The sequence below is a fragment of the Capricornis sumatraensis genome, chromosome 8, assembly GCF_032405125.1.
Source record: "Capricornis sumatraensis isolate serow.1 chromosome 8, serow.2, whole genome shotgun sequence".
In the NCBI taxonomy this organism is placed as follows: domain Eukaryota; kingdom Metazoa; phylum Chordata; class Mammalia; order Artiodactyla; family Bovidae; genus Capricornis; species Capricornis sumatraensis.
In genome coordinates, this window is record NC_091076.1 from 97,112,680 (window position 1) to 97,133,516 (window position 20,837).

The window sequence follows — 20,837 nt, forward strand, 5'->3', positions numbered from 1 at the left end:
AATACGCTGTCACTTCTCTAGTGACAGATGGGACCCCATCAGCACCTTTGTTTCTTGGCATATACACACACACAGATGCTGGGATAACATACCCTGGGAGCCAAAGCAAAATAAACAGCTCCCTTGGCTGGGGGCAGGGAAGGTTCCTGTTTCTCATGGACCCTCCTTGCTTGGGCAGTGGACATCCACGTGTGATGCACACCCAGCCCCTGCAGCCTTGCTGGCCTTATTTTGGGCGCCAAATATCCCTAGAGACCCACTTGCTTATATAACCATTAATGACCATTTAATTACCACTCATATTTAATAGGAAACAATTATGTGACCTGGTGGCTCAGATGGTAAAGAATCTGCCTGCAATGCAAGGGATCCAGGTTCGATCCCTGGGTCAGAAAGATCCCTTGGAAGAGGGAATGGCTATTCATGCTGGTATTTTTGCCTGGGGAATCCCATGGACAGAGGAGCCTGGTGTGCTACAGTCCCTGGGGTTGCAAACAGTCAGACATGACTGAGCAACTAACACTCACACTTGACTGTCACTTTTCAGCCAGAGGGTCGCTGTGCCTATACCTGGCAGCCATTAGTCTTGGTGCCAGTGATGACAGTGCCATATCCCACCAGCTGAACACAGACACACATCTACTAAAGCACACAGCAAGGTCAGTGACACTGCTGCTGACGGTCCAGGCAGGGCCCCGCTCACCCTCTCTCTCATGGCCCGGTTGTGGTTGAGTCTCATGAGTTCTGCAAACCTCTGTTCATAGAGATGGAGCAGCAACACCAGATACAAGCCTGAACTCATCAGCTCATTTTGTACCTACAGGTGAACAAGAAAGCCTTTAAGTTCATCTATAAAATATTCATGGTCTCAATCACAGGGTGGAGGATACTAGGCCAAGAGGGGACAAGAAATAGGAACGGGAGCCCAAGCCCCAAGGCAAGGCCTGCTCTGGAGGGGGACCGGAGTACAGAACAGAAAGGGACCCGGGGTGGAGGCAGGATAGCCATCCTGGAATCCTTGACTGCCTCATGGAGGATGCCTGAAGAAGCTCCTGGCCTGGTGGTCCTGGGCTGTGGACACTCACTGAGTAGTTACCTGCCATGGCCTTGAGCTGAGTGTCAGGAGAACACAAGGCCAAAGGTCTCAGCTCCCTGCTGGGACCCCATTCTGTGATGTGGGAGAGAGTGTGCCTCATTCAAAGACGGCTCCCGTATCAGTGGGATGTGTCAAGGGCCACAAAGGAGTCGTGAATGGGAAGAAAGAGGCTGGTGGCATATGACCTGGGTGACACTGTCTCTGATGGTCCTAAAAGGATGGGAGGGATTTTGGTAGGTGGCTCTGAGGGCCATTCAGGGCCTTTTAGACAAAGGCCAGCACACACATGAGGGGGCAGAGTGTTTGTTGGGCAAAATTCTCTACTCACGAGTATAGCTGGAGTATATGGGGAATGTGTTGGTTTTGAATTTTTTAAAAGCCTTGTCATGGGCTGGGGAGATGGTATGGTGGGACCATATTAGGCAGAATGGAGGCAACTGGATGTCATGTTATAGGTACACGTGCAGCTGCTGGCCACTGAGAAGAGGAGTCAACAGGATGAGACCGTGACTCAGGAAGGCAGACGGGTCTGTTGGAGAATCTGGGACACAGGTGCCATGGCGGGAATGTTTTTTGTTCCTAGACCCCTCATTTGCTCAAGGGAAGGGCCTCAGGCCTTAGTTCTCTAAGTTTCTCCCTTCACAGTTGGGCTTAGTGATGGTCATATGTAGGGGCTCCCCGACTCCCCAACCTCCCCAGCTGCCCTATTGTCATCTAAACCCCAGAGAGCATGTGCCCGGTGGGGCCTCAGATGGCACGTGAACAAAGGCTTCTGCACATGCTCTTTCTCACGTGGTCTGTTGGCTTGTTTTTGTGCGTCTGTTTCTTTTGACAATCTTTATTTAGCTGTGCAGGGTCTCAGTTGCAGCACTCGGAATCTTTGATCTTTAGTTAGGGCACGTGGGATCTTCAGCTGCAGCGTGCAGGAGGTGGGCTCTAGTTCCCTAGCAGGGATCGGGGCTGGACCCTCTGCACTGGGAGCATGGGGACTCAGCCTCTGCACCACCAGGGAAGTCCCTTCGTGTCTCTGCTGTGAAATCTCCTCTGCCACTTTCCACCTTTCCAAGGCTGTGTCCATGACTTCCTTTACAGCCGTTTCAAGGTCGCCTCCTTGTAGAAGTCTTCCTGATGAAACTCATTTGTTCCAGGCATTCCTCCCTGAGTCCTAAGCCTTCGTCTTTGCTGTGTATGCTGCGTCGTTCACTGGCTAATGTCTTTGCTTTTTCTCGGTGGGTGGGTGCTGGTGTATTTTTCTCACTGGTGCTGAACACACTGGGAGGTTCCTCTAGGGAAGATCTGACCATCCGAGTGACCGTGGCGCCACTGTCCTCGGCTCCTTTGGCGGTCTGTCTTGCAGAGCCTCGCCCCATGGACCTGCCTCGACCTTCAATAAATTATCAGATTTGTGATGACTCCTCCCCGTCTGCCGCTTTATTCCCCCATCTGTCCTCGGGTCAGATCTCCAGGGTGGGAGGATCAGGGATGGGCCAGACGATGCTCTGGAAACCCCAGGGGACTAGAAGCCCCAGCAGAGGGCACGGCCCTTGACATCACCCTTGGGAAAGGTCGAAACCGTGACTGCTTTCCCAGGAGAACTGAAGCTCGGCCTTGACACAGTAGCATCTCAGTGCCTCCTCCTTCCTTTCCCCCAGGGGCCCGAGGGGCTTCGCAGGCCTGGTGTCCTCTTCCCATCCCCTGGAGGGCAGCGCAGGAAGCCAGCACAGAGCACACCCCTTCCAGGATGGATCGGCTGCCAGAAAAGGTGCTCAAGCTAAGCAAAGATCCTTGTGCTCTTCCCTTCTGCGTCAGGGCCAGCTCTGAATCTTGGTGACCACTGGCCTCAAGGTCACTGCTTGAGCCCCCTCCTGCCCTACAGACCTGCCTTCAAAGACTCCAGCCAACAGTCCTTAGCGGTTAGCCTATTTTTAGACTTTCTCTTCTGACCTTGGCCCAGAACAGGCAGAGAGATGGCTCGTTTCTCTTTTTTCTGTGTTAAAGGCCTCCTGCCACTGTCCCCAGGAGTCAGTGCTTCCTTTGCCATCTGTCTCAGGAGCCACCACCTCTGGGAAGCCTTCCCGGACTACCTACCACACAGACCAAGCCTTGTTCCTTGTTGACTTTTCCAAGTGGGGGGCCTCCCATGAGCTGTCGATGGCTCTCTCCTGAGTGAGTGCTTCACCAGGAAGCCTTTCTGCTCCCAGACACTCCGATGCATAATGGCAAATCAATCAGCTAGAAAATGGCTTGGAACTATCAGGTTTGTCAAAGCGTGCAGGGAAATCATTTACTTTTTATGACTCCATAAGACCCGGAGGCATGCAGATGGGAAAATATCCACTAATGTTTTCTGCAGATCATTTGAAAAGTCACTTCCAGCAGATTGTGTCTCTTCTCTGGTCTGTGGGAGGGAACCTGTCACTCGGTGCCATAAATCTCGCTGGCCCAGCTCCTTTATGTGTGCCCTTTGCAGAGCCTGTGATGCTGGACAAAAGGGGCCGGGTGGGCCAATCGGCGCAGACATTTCATAGTCAGCTTGGAGTCATCCTTTTTACCCTAAGCCACAAGTGGGAGGCGTTTGTTATCAGAGAGTTCCATCCGTTGTGTTTGGTTGGTAAGGGCAGGATGAGCTAATTTTTGGAGCATTATTTATTGGAGTTGCTCCTGACCTGACCCTCCTTGGCCCATGTGCATCACACTTTGCTGCCCACGTGCAACAGCAGAGATGGGGGTGGGAAGGCACGTGAAGCAGTGGGCAGGAGCTCAGGGGGGGCACTCCGCCCACCTACCAGATGTTTTTCTTCCTTTTCTCCTGCCCTTTTATTTTTCAAATTCATTTCAGCAGAGAGAGTTGTTATGGATGGAAATTCTCAATATAATCTGCTCGAAGAAAGAGAGCCTGGCTAAGAGTTCTAGCAAGTCTTCAAATATGCTCCAAGGATGCTCCCAGGTGTGAGGGGGATTAGGTGGCTACGTGTGTCCAGGGACATCTGTCCACGGCCGAGAGGGAGCAGGGTCAGGCCTGTGCTTCCAAGCAATGACAGTCACAGGCCCCCTGAGCCCCTCCTGTGTGGCAGGGGCCAGGATGGCAGGGGCACTTCTTCATCACACAGGGAGCCTGGGACCTCAGAATGGGCATCCTGGGACCACCATGCCCTGTGACGTTGGGCAAAGACTTTTAACTGTGCATGGAGAAGGGGACTCCATTTATCAGTGAGGAGAATTGTAGCCTCTGCTCTGCCTCGTTTCCTCAATGTGTGATGACAAAATGAGCTAATACAAGTGGACGTGGTATTTTGCAAAACAGAAAACATCCTGCAAGAGACAAGCACTAAAGCTGGGATTCGGGGCAAGGACCACATGTGCCTTGCCTGCCCCTTTGCTCCTAGTGCCCGGCCCATGCCTGGAATATGATTGCTCAATAAATACCTGCATGGATCAAAGAATAAGGGGGAAAGTGTATAACTTTGGGTTAGTGATGACTTTTGACTCTGGTGGTCCCAACTTTAACACATGTCAGAATTACTGAAAGGGCCTTTTAAATGCAGTTCCTGGATACCCCCCTTTTCCCAAATGCTGATTCAGTAGGTCTGGACGGGGCCCAAGAACGTGCATTTCTAACAAATTCCCAGATGATGCTGTGGGCCGTGGTTTGGCAACCACCCATCTTTGAGAGCCCCTGCTCTCAGCTAAGGATCAACAGTTGGTAGCCAGTAAGCAGAATCTGGCCTGTGGAGGTGCTCTGGTTGAAAGGAAGGAGGGTAGGAAAGAAGGAAGGATGTGACCACCTTCCGCTGGAGGGAGTATTCACTGCCTTGCCATAGTAGCCACCGCTCCCAGTGGATGCCACTTGGGAGATTCTGAGCAGCTGTTAACCTGCCTGGTCTCTATGGCATTTGAGTGTACAATCTCTGACCTCGGCTTGTCTTAAACTTCTTTTCTCATGGTCCATTTTGGAACCTGGACTGTTCTTTGGAGCTCTACCTGTTGCCATCCAGGAGCTCTTCCTTCTGCTCAGAAACCCAATCAACCAACCCATCAATCAATCGTGAGTCCCACCTCCAGATTCAAGAGCGTGCACACGCACACATACACACACGACGATGTGGAGTTGCTTCACAGGCAACACTGCAGGGAGGTGGGCAGTGGGTGTGGAATGCCTCCTGGGCTTAATTGCCAGGCATCTTTGAGTAAGGGCGGGAGCAAGTTGATGCCAACCCTGGCAGGCCAATCAATGGACTGCCTGATGCCCACAGCCCAAGGTGCTTAGTTCAGGTCCTGGTCTCCCCTCTACCCCCTCCAGCTGCTTTAGGTTCATGAGGCCACTCCCCAGACAGCCTATAGGAGTTCCTAATCTAGCCACCTGGAGCCTGGTAACAAGCCCTGATCCTATGGGGACCACCCAATGTCCAAAAAAAGGAGGGAAAATCGGATTTCAGTGCCCTGTTAGAGGTCATGGTTAGCATTCCTGCTGGCCCTACTCAGATGCATTGAACCAAACCAGGGAAACACACACTAATCCAAGCCCCTCAGAGAATACTGACAGTGCTGGCTGGGCACCTACTGGGCAAGTCCATCTGTGGTCAGATGCTACGTGAGGTATCTTAGAGGGCTTTGTCCTCAAAAGCCTGTGTGTGGAGGGCTCACTCTTTTTCCTCTCTGGTCTTCTCTTGGCTGTGCTGGGTCTTAGTGGGGGCACACGGGATCTCTGATCTTCACTGAAGCATGTGAGATCTAGTTCTCTGACCAGGGACTGAAGCTGGGATTCCCTGCATTGAGAGCACCAAGTCTTAGCTACGACCACCAGGGAAGTCCCTCCTCACTATCTTTATGCTAAACGACAGTTACTCCCATCTTCATCCAGGGAGAGCTTCTGAACTTATGGAAGTTACACTTCCCTAGTGCCTCCAGTTTAACTCAGACTGTTAGCAAACAGACGCTATTAAATTCACCACCAGCCATCGGAACAGTCGGAACTGCCGTAAAAGTGTGAGCCCTCAGCTGCTTTCCATCCGCAGATAAATATTGCACGTTGGTTCTTGGGACCTTTGTTCTCCCACCAGGGTGGGTCTGTCAATCTAGTTTCTCCCTGTGATTATAATGAAGGGCATTTTCAAAAGGCTTTGATGGCCTGTCAAGCTCTCCTCGAAACTAATTTCAACTCTTTTCTGCTTCCATGTCGTGTAATTAGTGTGCTGGGTATTTTCCATCTTCCCCTCCAGCTCCATTTTTCACCTGCTCTGCGGCCGAAAGGCTGATCGCTATGGATTGCGTTTACTTGGCCCCCTTGTCCTCTGGCTCCCCATTGTGTTCAGCCAATGGGAGGCCCTGGGAGGAGCCCAGAGGGCAGGAGGAGAGAAGCTGGGGTAGTTATCCCACGGTTCCCTCTCTGCGGGGCAGTGGGGTGCCCATGGCTAGCTTTCCCCTACTCACAGCCTGGTGGTGACTCCCTCCTGGAGCCATAAGCCAGGATTTTAAAAGGTGACTGTAGGACTGCCCAAACTCAGGGGACCCATTTTGACTCTGTCGTGCTTTTTGCACAAAAAAGGTCTGGATATAGACTAGGGCTTCCCTGGTGGCTCAGCGGTCAAGAATCTACCTGCAGTCCAGGAGACACAGGAGACGCAGGTTATCAGGTTCAATTCCTGGGTCAGGAAGATCTGGAGGAGGGCATGGCAACCTGCTCCAGTGTTCCTGCCTGGAGAATCCTATGGACAGAGGAGCCTGGTGGGCTATGGTCCATAGTGTCTGAGAGAATCAGACCGAACTGAAGTGACTTGGCACGTACATGTTGACAGGCCAGTGATCCGAAAGCCAAAGTGACTCCTCTGAAGAGTGACATTTCAGCTGCTAACGGTGATTTTATGGTTTTTACATTATGTCCTTTACAGTTGTGGTTATTAATCATTTTTTTTCCTAATTGCGTGATGAGGGAGGTCAGTCTTGAATTATAATGGTAACGATGGGCTATTTTCATTTGAGATAAATATCTGTTGACTGCTTATTGGTTGCCAGGCATCGTCCAGATCAGCACTACCCAGTAGAAATACAATGTGAGCCACCAATGCAAACATCACACGTAGCCTGAGAACTTCTAGGAGCCACAATAAGGAAGTATAGAAAGAAACTGGTGAAATTATTAATAATTCTAATAATGTATTTTATTTGATCTGATATGTTTTAAATATCATTTATGCTGTAATATGGGCTTCCCTGGTGGCTCAGCCAGTAAAGAATCTGCCTGCAATGCGGGAGATTTGCGTTTGATCCCTGGGTCGGGAAGATCCCCTGGGGAAGAGAAGGGCAACCCATTCTAGCATTCTGGCCAGGAGAATCCTATGGACAGAGGAATCTGGCAGGCTACAGTCTATGGTGTTGCAAAGAGTCAGACACAAATGAGCAACCATTTATTTTAAACTATAATATAAAGTTATTTATGTGATTTTTTTTTTTAAGTGAAAGTGAAGCTGCTCAGTCATGTCCAACTCTTTGTGATCCCATGGACTGTAGTCTACCAGGCTTCTCCATCTATGGGATTTTCACTCTTAGTTTTGGACTGAGCCTTTGAAATTTGGTGTGTAACACCACACACCTGGACTGGAAGTAACCACTTGTTTGTGAGCTAGCCATGTCTTGTGGCTTCCATGTTGGGCAGCATAGCTCTAAACAGAAGTGTTTGCCAGAAACATGGGCAATGAACTATTATTCCGGGCATAAATCACCTTCCCACCTAAAGTTACCTCTTTCACAGTACAAGAATTGCAATCCAATGGCCCAGGAGAGTTAATTCATGGGATTTTTTTTTTTTTTTAAACACACAATAGGGAAATTCCCTGGTTGTCCAGTGCTTAGAACTAATTGCTTTCACTCCCGAGGACACAGGTTCAATCCCTGGTTGGGTGCAGCCAAAAAAAAAAAAAAGCCCAGAGTAAACAAGTAAACGGTAAATGGTGTTTACATGTTTGTAAACCCTGAGCAAAGCTGTTCCTCATTACCCCTCCTCCAAGATTACTTGATATATAAACTGGGGACTATTTCTCCAAGACCCTGATTTTCTTTCTCTTGTGGGTATTCAACTTCAATGGTTTCAGCAAATTTGGGTGTGGAGCTTGCCAGACTTTTCCTATTTCTGCGTGTCTAGTCAGCTACTGCAGCTTCCTACTTTGTCCCTGACAGTAGTGGGACCTCAGCAGTGGGACCAAGTCTTCTAATGCTCCAGTGGTCCAATTTGGGAACAGACTTTCTCAGAGAAGCGAGCTGAATTGGGAGCCTTGCACAAGACCTCTGCACCCCACCTCCACTATTATTCCTGGTATCAGAGAGAGAGTTCCTTCCTGCCGTATACCTCTACCATGTAGACCCAGCACGGGTAGGAGGTTCTCTTACCCGGGACTGCTGGTGCTTCTGGTAGAACTCAGTCACATTGAAATCACCCAGGTCGACCAGTAGGCTTTGCTTACACATCTCACAGGTCTTTACAGCACCAAGATCCGCTCCTTAAAATGAAAGAGTTTTGTTACATGTAACCCTTTTGGTGTTGACATTTTGAGAGCGAATTTGTATGTGTTAGGAATTCTGAGTTTTGGTGGCCTTTTTATAGTGGGTCATCTTCTGTAGAAAATGACATTGAACCTGAGAGCTGAAATTTCCTTTGTCATTGTTTTCATTATTATGCAAGCTTCCCATGAGTGAAATTCCCGTGACTTTTAAATAACAGGTCTTGCTCTCTGTTTAAATATAAACACAGAGGTTCATAAAATTGGAATTACTACATGGAGGCTGAGAGTCTGTAACACAAGTGTTCGCCAGAAGAGTGAACATTGGGTCTATGTTATTGATGTTTTTCCTGGTAGATATAACACAAGTCCAAGCAAATAAATCAGTAAGGACCAAACTGATGGCAGAAACTATCCTCAATCTATGGCTTAAAAATCTGCCTTTACTTCTGCCCATGTAACTCCCCAACTGAGAAAAGTGAGGGACCCCAGGCCCATGTGTGGGCTGTGGTATAGCAATATCTGGGTCAAACACTTGAGCCTGAGCTCAGCCTCATTTGGGAAAAGAAACAGGAGAAGGCTTCCTTTGTTCCTGGTTTGTTGTTGTTGATTTTTTGTTTTGTTTTTTAATATATTTATTTATCTGACTGTGCCAGGTCTTAGTTGTGGCACATGGGATCTACTTCCCTGACCAGGGATTGAACCTGGGCCCCCTTGCATTGGGAGTACAGAGTCTTAGCCACTGGACCACCAGGGAAGTCCTCCTGTTTAGTTTTCTTTTTTAATGTGAATTCTAGATCAGCACATTTCCCCCCCTTTATCCTATTCCTCAGTGCAAAGTGGAAGGTGCAGATCTGCGGTGGTTATGTCTAAGCAAATGGGATGCCATCTGTCCTTTCCCCTGGTGTAGGTGCTGCATTTTGGTTAATGATGTACCGGTGTTTGTTTTATGCTTTAGAAAACAGAGGACTGGGAATTCCCTGGTGCTCCAGTGGTTAGGACTGTATGCTTCCAATGCAGAGGGCCCAGGTTTGATCCCTGGTTGGGAAACTAAGGTCCCACAAGCCACCAGGCACGGCCAGAAAAACAAAAAAAGAATACAGAAGACTAATCAGTTACTTGAATTTATTTGGTAAAGATAGGGTTTGTACAGTTTTACAACCCAGTTCTACTTTTCCCCAGTGGGGATACAAAGAGGTAGTAAATAATAGAGACTTTCAAAAGACAAGGATGAACACTGATCCCTCATCTGCATTTTGATGACTTGATTTTATTTTTTTAGCAACATTCTGTAATACTTAAGGCTATGGATCATTCCATGTGTCCTCCAGTCTAATCCTGCCTAGCACACCCAGGCCAGAATTGGCATTTACAAGCATTTAGCAGCACTTTCATCACACATCTCATGAGTAATTTTTTTCTGTTCTAGATGTTTAATTGGCCCAAATTTCTAGCAAGATAAAGCATCACACGGCAGGGTCATTAGCTGCTGAGATCCACTTGTTCTTTGCTCTCTGAAGGGCTAGGTTCCCTGCTCACTGTGCAAATATGCATATAAGCAACTCGGGCTGCAGTCGCTACTATTCTCCTGCAGATATGGAGAAAGGGCCTTGGGGAGAGAAGAGTTAACCGGTTCATCCCGAGTGTTCATTCCCTGATTAAATGGTGTGCTGTGCTTGGTGAGGGGGCCTGGCCACAACCCATGGGGACAGGGTCAAGTTCTAGGTCTCCTGCGTCGTCTAGCACAATGACAACCAAGGAGGACAGCATGGAGGAGAGAAACAGCCTCTGGCTCTAGGGTAAATAGTTTGCAGAGATGGGGACTGAAAGACATAGCAGGTCTTTTCAAAGTAAACTCTTCTTTGCATTGGCGTCCCCCTTTATTTTTTTTTGTTCAAGTTGCTCTTGTTCATAAATATTTTAAACAAACCTCTTGTTCTCTGCCAAGAAAACTACAGCAGACCTAGTGACGTGGCTATATTTAGGTTATAACCTCCCCAGGGCGTTGAGAACAGGGACTTCACACCCAGTTACAAGCTCTGTTAAAGACAGAGCTGCCAAAACGAGCACAATGGGAATCTCTTTATCTAATGTGGGGCTAGAAAAATTAGACTGGTATGCTTTTCCTTCCCCTGTTCCAGAAAGGCAGCTCAGCTCAGTTTCTGGGTGTCAAACCTCTCCACACCTCCCACCCTCTCTCACAAGTGAAAGGAAGCAGGTCTTGCTGGGGGTCCTGACTGCTGGGTGCTTGCTAAGGTCAAGCCATGGGCCTGTTTGTAGTTCCCTCCTTCCTAAGAGGTAATCTTAGCATCTCTGCTCAGGCCTCAAGCAGGAGTCGAATTTAATAGCACATTCCAGGATTCATCCCTAAGCCTTGGAAAAAAAAAAAAAAAAAAAAAACTAATTCATTTCTCTCCCATAATTTGAAAGCAGCGTTAGTCCTGATCTGATCCTGTCTGTCATGGGCCTGCCAGCAGGAGCCCTGGGCCAGTGCCCCGCTTTTCCCTGTCGTCGGGGCTCGTGGGTCCCACACGGCGGTGCCTCGTGTTAATTACATATCGCGGCACGTATGTCCTTCCGCCTTCCCCACCTACCTGATGTTACTTTCACTTTCAGCCATTTTTTCAGGCACTCCTGATGAACAAACCGCAGGCTTCCCACACAGCCGCACGGCTCCAGGAGAGGGCTGGTGGGGGAACCCCCGGCTATCTGACAGATGCGACACGAGTCTCCCTCCTCTTCGGAATCCTCCTCCAGGAGACTAAAAGGAAAACAAGCGCTCGTCACCCGGAGTCTGCACGTCAGCAGTTTCCACAAATACCAGTTCCCACAAATGCTAGTTCCCAGAGCGTCCCTGGGGCCGGGGGCGAGGGGGTGGGGGAGGCGGAGGGAGCCTGGAGGGAGGAAGGTGGAGGGAGCACGGTCTCCACAGCTGCGCCTTCCTGGGGCTCACCCGCTGCTCCCTGCCACCCTGCCGCATGGTTACTGATAATAAGTGCATGGATTCTCGCCAGGCTTCTTTGCAGTTACCGATGGGGGAGAGCTCACCAGGAGAACCCAGCGCTCCTATCACACAGCTAGAGATTGGGAAAGGACTCCAGAGGGAAACTGAGCCAGAGGCTAGGAGCCCCTCTCCACACCTCGGCCACTGTGGGGTTTAGCTGGTGCGGTGTGTTAGTGAGTGTCGGCGGGAGGTGAGCGTGGGGGGATTTGTGGTCAGCAGGCCTGGGTTTGAGGCTTCCTTGAGTTTGATGACATGCTGCTTAAGCTTCCCAGGTCTCTGTTTCCTCAAGTGTAGAGCCATGAGGATAATCTGACAACTGCTACCTGCTTACAAGGGCGGTAGGGCAGCCTGGGTGCAGGTGATGGTGATAAGGTGCTTCTGGAGCCTGTCGAGCAGTGGCAGGTGCAGACCACTCAGTAGATGCTGGTTGGGATGAATGATGAACCAGGGAACTTGGACCTGAGCTCACCAGTACCCTTGCCAGTGAATTATGCCGACATTCCAGAATATAAGCTGCTGGTATGTGATGAAGATGGAATTAATGAAAGTGTAAGCAAACATATTTGTATCTCATAAACAGTAAATCAGGAATGGCTAGTAGATATTTCTGTAGGGAGGCTTTTGAGAAGCCCAAGGCTATTTTTTTGTGCTTTAGAATCTTCATGGGCCTGTCCCGTCAAGGAAAGGAAAATTGGCTGGAGACTAAAATCAACAGAGAGGAAGAAATAGCCATTGCTCTGGATATAGGAGAGTACACTCAGTTTCTTAAGAGAATTTTCTCCCCAAGAAAGGGAAGTTCAATGAAAAGGAACAGAATTACACTTTCTCATGGTATTCACCAACAAAAGAAGAAAGATGCCATGTTTATCAAAAAAAGACTCCCCCAGATAATCTATAGATTCAATGCAATTCCAATGAAAATCCCAACAAGCTGATGCTTAAATGTTTGTATAGTGAAAGATTCTTATGGAACAAAATGGAGAGGGAGCCTTTGCTCTGATAAATTGATAAAGCTGCAGTCATTGAGATGATGTTCTTCAGGGAAAAACAAAAAAGGCAATAGGACAGAACAGGGAGCCCTGAGACAAACTTACACACTTATGTCATATGACAGATGGGGCTCTGCAGGGGGAAGATCCTGGGTATTCAAAATGCATACCTCACACCACACATTAAGTGTCACACTTAAGTCCAAAATTCATTGCACGTTAAGTCCTAAGTATGCAAAGCAAAACTGTAGAGATTTTGGAAAAGAGGAGGAAGAATGTTGCAATGACCGCAGGTTACAAAGCATTTCTTAATTAAGATAGCAAGATACAAATCACAGTCCAAACAGAAGATGGATACAATTGACTGCATTAAAACTAAGAATTCATTTTCCTTAAGAAAACATCAAGAAAGAGGAGATACCAACTCTCAATACAAATTGAGAAAAGATATGTTGAAAATATAACTGTCAAAGGATCAGATTAGTTGCCAGAATATATAACGGGTTCTTTATATATATATGAAGGATTCTTAACATAAAAGAAAAATATTCTAAAAGAAAAATGGGCAGAAGACATAGGTAAGCAGTTTATGAAAGAAGCAAATGGCTGTTTAACATTTAAAAGAGTCAAGAGGGACTTCCCTGGTGGTCCAGGAGTTGACTCATCTTGCAGGGGGCACAGGTTCAATCCCTGGTGGGGAAGATCCCCTCTTGGAGGAAGAAATGGCAAGCCACTCCAGTATGATTGTCTGGAGAATCCCATGGACAGAGGAGCCTGGCAGGCTTCAGTCCATGGAGTTGCAAAGAGTCAGACACAACTGAAGCAACTCAGCACGCACTGTGCCAAGTGTAACTATCACTGAGACAGTACACATCGTACACATCATTGTACACATCGTTGAGACAGTACGTTAACTTGCACAGTGGAAGCTGTGCTACTCACCAGCCCAGCAAGCCCACTCTTACATAGATATCCCGGAAGACCCTTCACATGTATGCCAGGCGACATTTACAAGACTGATCGTGCAGCCCCGTGTACAGAGAACAGTAGAGGACGCAAACGTCCATTGACTTGTGGTATATTTCTAGGACGAAGAAGTCTGCAGTGGTGAAAGCAAATGCATTAAAGCCCGAAAATATCAACCAGGATGCATCTGCCTAATGATATAAGTGGGAAAAGCAAGTCACAGGAGAACGGCTGTTCCATTTCTCTGGAGTTCAAAAATAATAGTAACATTTCTACAGAATTCAAAAATATACACAGTGTGTTGTTTAGGAGTGCATATACTCATATGGTGAAGCCATAAGGCAAAAAACTTCCAATAGCAACAACATAAAAAGCAAAGGAATTATAAATTCAATGCAAGAATGGTTTCTAGGGGCAAACAGTCAGATTTGACTGAACACCTAACACACACACACACACACACACACACACAGATATACGGGGTGTTAGGAGGGAGGAGATGAAGGGAGGACATGAGGAGGTAGGGTGGGTGAGGGGCTCACAAGCTCCAGTGAGTTTCTGTCTGCTGGAAGGTAGTCATACAGATGCCTAGGTTTTGTTCTAATTCTCTAGATGTGTGCGAATGTTATACACTTATTTGTATGTTTCTAACTAGTCAAGGGAAAAGTTTAAAGGGTGTAAGTGGCATTGAGAAACGGGCTTGAAATCTTAAAATAAGGCATATTATAAAATATGACTATGTTTACCAAAAACTGCATTTATATGAAAAGACCAAAGACTGGAAACAAAGTTTTTCACAATGCTTTTCTCTGGATTATAGGGTTATTGGTGATTTTTCTTTTAAGTTTGTATTTTTAATATTTTCCAAAATGAATGTTTTTCAAATAATTAGAATGGCATAAGGTTTATTATATACAGAAAAAGAGAGTATCTGATAAACACAGTACACGAATAATAGCTGTTTAATGCATTACTACAGCTGGATGTAGATGCATTTTTAACAGAAGTCATTTTTCACCCAAAGGCATTGCTTTGGGATGATGGAAATCCAGACCCCTGACAAGTGGGTTTAAAAATGTGTTTTGGGGTAGGTGAGGATGGATTGGTGCTGAGACCTTTTGGCCCTTTACCCGGGGTCATTCTTTTGGTAGTTTGATATGAAAAAAAAAAGTGCCACTAACAAGGAAGTTAACTTCATCCCTGCAGTTGGAGAGTAGCTATAGGAGTGTGTGTGCATTCTGTCTTAAGTCTTGTCTTTTCCTCCTTTTTGCATTCAAATTCACTGCCATGGAATTTTCTCACTTGCAAATGAATACTAATAAGTTAATGGCCCAGTGAGCCATACTAACACACAAGAAAGAGGGCTTGCCTTCAAAGAACCACTTTCCAGATCAGTAAGCCAACATCAGGGCATGGTAACCCCTAGGAGGAGTGAAATGGTCAAATCCTGACATGATGCTTAATGATGGCTTTAAAAAGTATCATATTTCATAGTTGGGAAATATCCCCAAATCATCTCACAAGAAAGGAGAGATCAAAGAAAAGAGCAATTCAAAAAAAGATCTGATTTCTCTCTTTCTCATGTGTGAGAAACAGCACAGAAAATGGAACCAGTGGTCACCCCAGCGTGGCCCTTCAGAGAACGGAGGTAACTATGGTAACTGTTTGAGACTGGCCTTGTAGTTTGGAAGATTCAAATTCTAGAACTGTTGGTTGGATTTGCCCAGAGTCCCATGGGGGAGAGCTGGTGAACTTCAAGGGCTGAGTGGCTCCTTCTCTGGGGAGACAGCAACCTTTTCGTAAAACTCTCTAATTGCTGGGAGTGAGGGGGTGGGTAAGGGCAAGCCATCTGTAACAGTCAGAAACCCTTGGGAGTTCCCTGGCTGTCCAGTGGTTAGGACTTGAGCTTTCACTGCAGGCAGCATGGGTTCAGTCCCTGGTCAGGAAAGTAAGTTACTGCAAGATACGCGATGCAGCCAAAAGACGTTCTATCTGGCAAACTTGCCTTTCGTACAGTTATAGCATGCAAGGGAAAAAAAAAACACTTTGGGAATACTGAAGACATTGGGCTGGAACACGGGATGTTTCTTTGAAAATATATATATTTTAAAAGCCACAAAATAGACAATTTTCTTGAAAGAAGCAATCGTTGAAATGTCAAGGAAGGGCTTACCTGTGACTTAAAATCCCATGAACCTTTTTAGGAAAGCACTGCTTTTTGCCATTCGAGAAATGGAATTTTAAAAACATAGATGCATATTCATATATTTATGAAAACCCCTCACCTTTCTTGTATTTTCTTGAGTTTCTCAGGATCCGTCTTCATTTTAGGGGCTCCCTTGGCGTTGGTAAAGCCAGAGAACTCCATTCTACTCTCATTCTCATTTTGGTTTGGGAACTCAGAGACTGCAAAGAACGTAAAAGGTCTATTTTCTTGCAGAGACTGCGCCATGTGCAAGGGGGCTTGTACATTCATTCCTGATGGGGAGGAGCTGGAAGGCTCCATCAAGGACAAGCTGCCCTGAGGATTCGGCAAGAGATCGTCTGTATATAATGGAGCCTCCTGAGACGGGTTTGTTGAAATAACATCTTCTGCTCCCCTGACATCAAGTTCATGTGTACTATCTACTGGAAGGTAACTGCAATTTTCAGCACCAGCAAGTAGATTCCTGTTCCTAATGGGGGACAGTGGTTGACGATTATTAAACCTGGAACTTCCCTCCAAGTCTGAACTGGGAACTAAGGTAGATGATGGGGGCAGGTCTGCCAGAGTATCATCTCTCAGAGTGAAATGTGTGACTGATCCAAGCATGTTATGGGACGAATTCACTGATGATCTTGGAGTCGTTGGTCTACCAGCAAGGGAAGAATCAAGAGGGTTACTAGACTCACTTAAATAGGCGTGCCAGTCTCTTTCACAAGCACGGGTTCCAGGCCTCTCTTCCATAGAGATACCATCACGGGATTCATTTTCAGCATTGATGTCCTCCTCCAGGCTGGGTTCGGATTGGGTGTCCCATGAATGAGAGGCCTTTTTCTCACTTTCACAGTCACTGCTGTCTTTCCCTTTAATAGGTCCCCCATCAGACAGCCCAGGGTCTTGGGACATCCTTTGCCCGGCAGAAGACTGCTCTGTCACCGGCGCCATTGCATTGCTAATTCTTAGGGAGCCATGGCTGGCCTCACTTCTCCTTATAGAATTGGCTCTGCAGTGTGCAGGATTTTCTTCAGAATCTTTATTTTTGGCCTGAGTGGCCAGTGTCCCCAGGAATCTGCTTCTCTTATGACTGGAAGGGGAACGGGGCGGGTGCATGCCAGCCATCAGAAGCTCTTCCTCCATGTGGGTTTCCTCTTCCGTGTCATCATGGTCACCTCCAGGGTTTGAGGATAAAATGGAATAGAAGTCTTCGTCTCTGAACCGAAACATGGTTCTTCTCGGCCCTCCCAGGGCGCTGGCCGCAACTGGTAGCCCCAAGGACTCATCCGACTCTTGGGGACTGTGTGTTCCTTGGAAGGCCTGGGGTAGGGCTGAGTGTGGCGCGCTCTGGGAGCGCGTGCTTGGGTCTCGTTTTCTGGCTCGTTCAGTGGGGGTGTTTTCTATCACCATTACTCCTTGTGAGGATGGGACCAAGTTTCTTCTCTCTCGAGTGGGCCTCTTCAGCTTGGGGTCACTTGCCCATGTTGGATGTTCTTGTCGAACTATCGGATCTGCATTGAGAAAAGACAAACTTAATCATTTTACTGTGAGTGCTCGCGGATGCAGGACCTCTTCATATCGAGTGGGAGAGTCCTGTAAGGCAACCAACAAGCCCTGGAGAGGGAAATGGGCACGGTTAAAGCAGCTGGAGGTACTGAAGGTGTCCAGGAGAGTCAGCCTCAGTAAGTCACTCAGTCACGTCTGACTCTTTGCGATCCCATGGACTGTAGCCCACCAGGCTCCTCTGTCCATGGCCTCAGTTTACCACCTACAAATTCTGTTTTGCATACTTGTGGAGCTCAGGTTGGTCCTGGGGCAGTGGAGTGACCCTGAGGATACAGATCTTTTCTGCAGAAGCTCTTGGAAGACTGTCCAGCCCCCACATCAGTCAGGGCTCATTCAATATGAATATGATTTTCATATTCATACCTGTATTTGTTGAGAAGGAAGACCAGCACTCCAGGAATGCCTATTACAGAAACTGCCAGCACTGTCCCAACCCAATTCATTCAACATACATTCATACTCCTGCTTCACATGCAGCTTCACAGAACCTTAAGAAATGCATGGTCCACTGTGGCAGATTGGAGGAAGGCTCTAGAAACTGGTGTCCTATTATATTGGTGATTGCGGTTACGCTTACTATTCCGTGCAGATAAAAATCATAACTCTCTCATGAAATCACGATCTCCCCTTTGTCACTAGCCCCTAATCAGTTTGTGACCTCTGGCTATGATAGAATTCCTCTCCATTGTCCCCTGAATCTAAAGTATAGGAGATGTAGAAAGAGGAGAGAGGGTGAGTGCCCAAATGGGTGGAATCCTCTGAGGGTGAAATGGTTTGGTCAAAATGTACCTTGTAAAATTAGCGAATAAGCACAACTTATGAGGGCAGCATGCTAACTGTGCTATATACATTAGGAAGTCCCATAGCTTGCCAAGACCCTATTTCCAGTAAGTGATGGAGCGAACATTTGAATTCAGGCCTGCCTGAGGCTGCAGTTTGTCTCCATAACCACTACCCTGCGTTGCTCCTGAAGAAACAATTTCCTTATGAGAATAAGGATCTACTTCACTCATCACGTGTGAACTGCTGAGCGCTTTTACCCTCGGAGTGCGGATCGAACACGTCCCCATTCCACTCACCTGTGATCCCTCCTGCCGTCAGCCCTCCTTCCGCCCCACCCTCCCCTCCCCCACTCCCCTCCCGGCTGTCTTGCAGGGTCTGGTGAGGTGCTACTGTCCTTATCCTTCTAAAGCAATTCACCCTGTAGGGTGGCCAGGACTCCACAGCTTTAGGAAGGCCTGGGTGGTGACAGCTCAGGCAGGCAAAATGCAAATCCTCTGAGTGTGCAGCTTAGCTAAAGGCCAAGCCCATACAGACTCGCTTTAATGGAGTTCCCAGGGAGCATCAGCCCTGGTCCCTCTGTAAGCCTCTTTTTACTATGAACCGCATGGGACACTCAGGGACGCAGTGAGAATCTTTACTCATTGGCTCTTCTGGAAATCAGTTAAGCTTTCTTATCAGGCTCCTCCTGGGTTTTATAAACCCCAGTAAGAGACGAAGCAGTGATTCTAGGATGCTCTGGGTATGTGGCTGTGGATACAAAGGAGTGGAGCTGTGTTTCCACCCAGGCTGGGCTGATGGTTTTTTAAAGAACAAATGCTTCGATGCAGTGATCTGAATTCTCTTGATATATATATCTGTTGTCGTGCTCGTGTTCAGTTGAGTCTGACTCTTCATGACCCCTAGACTGTAGCCCACCAGGCTCCTCTGTCCATGGGATTTCCTAGGCAAGAATATTGGAGCAGGTTGCCATTTCCTCCTCCACGGGATCTTCCCAACCCAGGGATCGAACTCACATCTCTTGTGTCTCCTGCATCAGCAGGCAGATTCTTTACCACTATGCCACCATATGTGTGTATGTATGAGTATATATATATATATTACATGTACACACTGCTGTTTTTATTTATTTTTGGCTGCACTGGGTCTTCACTGCTGCATGTGAGCCTTCTCTAGACGTGTCAAGCAGGGGCTGCGCTCTAATTGCGGTGCGTGGGCTTCTCACTGTGGTGGCTTCTCTTGTTGCAGAGCACAGGCTCTAGGGCGCACAGGCTTAGTTGCTCAGTGCCATATGGAGTCTTTCTGGGTCAGGAATCGAACCTGTGTCCCCTGCGTTGGCAAGCGGGTTCTTCCACTGTCCCTCCAGGCAAGTCCATATATATGTCTTTTTGTGTGTATATATATTTTTTCTTTGAAGAAAAAGGTAGTTTGGAGGATTCAGAAGTATAGTCTTCAGTTGGTTACTTTTCATTTTGAATGTGACTGGAGAAGGAAATGGCAACCCACTCCAGTATTCTTGCCTGGAAAATCCCATGGACAAAGGAGCCTGGCGGGCTACAGTCCATGGGGTAGCAAAGAGTCACAGACATGGACTGAAGTGACTGAGCACAAGGGCCTCAGAGATTAGCTAGCAGGTGCTGAGACCTGAATCTTCTGGTTGTGAACACACAGAGCTGCTCCTGTGCCCTGAGTCTGTTTAGTTCAGGCCCCAGGAGACCCCCCCCCCCACCCCCACCCCCAACAGGCTATCAGCTAGCTAGCTAGCTAGATAACAAGAATCAGTTTGAGTGGCTTCTGAAACCCAGAAACTGGAAACAGCAGGAGCCACAGCTTATTTCACGGAAGCCACTGACACAAGCCTCTGGGGCAGGAGGAGTCACAGGGTAAGTGCTGCCCTGCAGCGCGTGCAGATTCCAGAAACGCCAGGGAGTGCGTCTCCACCCTTCCTCACCACCCCAGCTGCCTTCCTCTTTAAAAATTCAGTCCCTGTGTGTGTTTCCCCTAAAGGTGGCAGACTGTGCTATTCTATGTTTACGCTAGTTTAACCCTTTTTCTTGTGTCTATCAAATAGGGAGCAGATTTCATAGCTCCAGGCCTGGGATGACCCCTAGACTGCGTGTGTCCAGGGATGCAGTCTTTGCAGATCAGGCCTTGCAGATGCTGCTGAGTCCTCTCTGAGGCCCTGCGTGGGCTCCAGCTGTGAGCGGAATGCCTGCTGTTTCCAGGAGCCCAACTAGGTGCGACTGAATGTTGTAGGAGCAACGAGATGAAACCAGAAAAAGCACCTCTCTGCCCGAAGGCTGTGGCTTTGTTCTAGACGTCTACATGTGCTTGACCAACAGTTTCATCTGTTTTGACAGCCATAAACTTTTAACTGTTTTCCTCTGGTTAATAAAAGTAGTTGATAGAAACCTTGGGAGACACACAAGAGGATGAAGAAGTAAAAATTACCAAGTATCTGAAACTCAGGAACATCGCTGCTGCTGCTAAGTCGCTCTAGTCGTGTCCAGCTCTGTGCGACCCCATAGATGGGATTCTCCAGGCCAACAACACTGGAGTGGGTTGCCATTTCCTTCTCCAATGCATGAAAGTGAAAAGTGAAAGCGAAGTTGCTCAGTCATGCCGGACTCTTAGCGACCCCATGGACTGCAGCCTACCAGGCTCCTCCATCCATGGGATTTTCCAGGCAAGAGTACTGGAGTGGGGTGCCATTGCCTTCTCTGAGGAACATCGCTGCTGTTCTGGA

At 47.8% G+C, this 20,837-nt stretch overlaps 1 protein-coding gene and 1 non-coding gene across 2 annotated transcripts in view; both read right to left on the minus strand.

Annotated features, from left to right (window-relative positions):
* Window positions 1-20,837, minus strand: part of MARCHF10 (membrane associated ring-CH-type finger 10) — an 89,797-nt gene that overhangs the window by 9,081 nt on the left and 59,879 nt on the right. Inside the window, exons 5-8 of the mRNA XM_068978969.1 lie at window positions 15,834-17,256; window positions 11,184-11,350; window positions 8,480-8,589; window positions 704-817 (exon numbers count right to left, since the gene is read on the minus strand). Of these exons, the coding sequence (XP_068835070.1) occupies window positions 704-817; window positions 8,480-8,589; window positions 11,184-11,350; window positions 15,834-17,256 (1,814 nt within the window). The remainder of the gene's footprint in view (window positions 1-703; window positions 818-8,479; window positions 8,590-11,183; window positions 11,351-15,833; window positions 17,257-20,837) is intronic.
* TRNAG-CCC (transfer RNA glycine (anticodon CCC)) lies at window positions 9,273-9,346 on the minus strand. Its single transcript has one exon. It is a non-coding gene; the product is annotated as a tRNA-Gly (tRNA).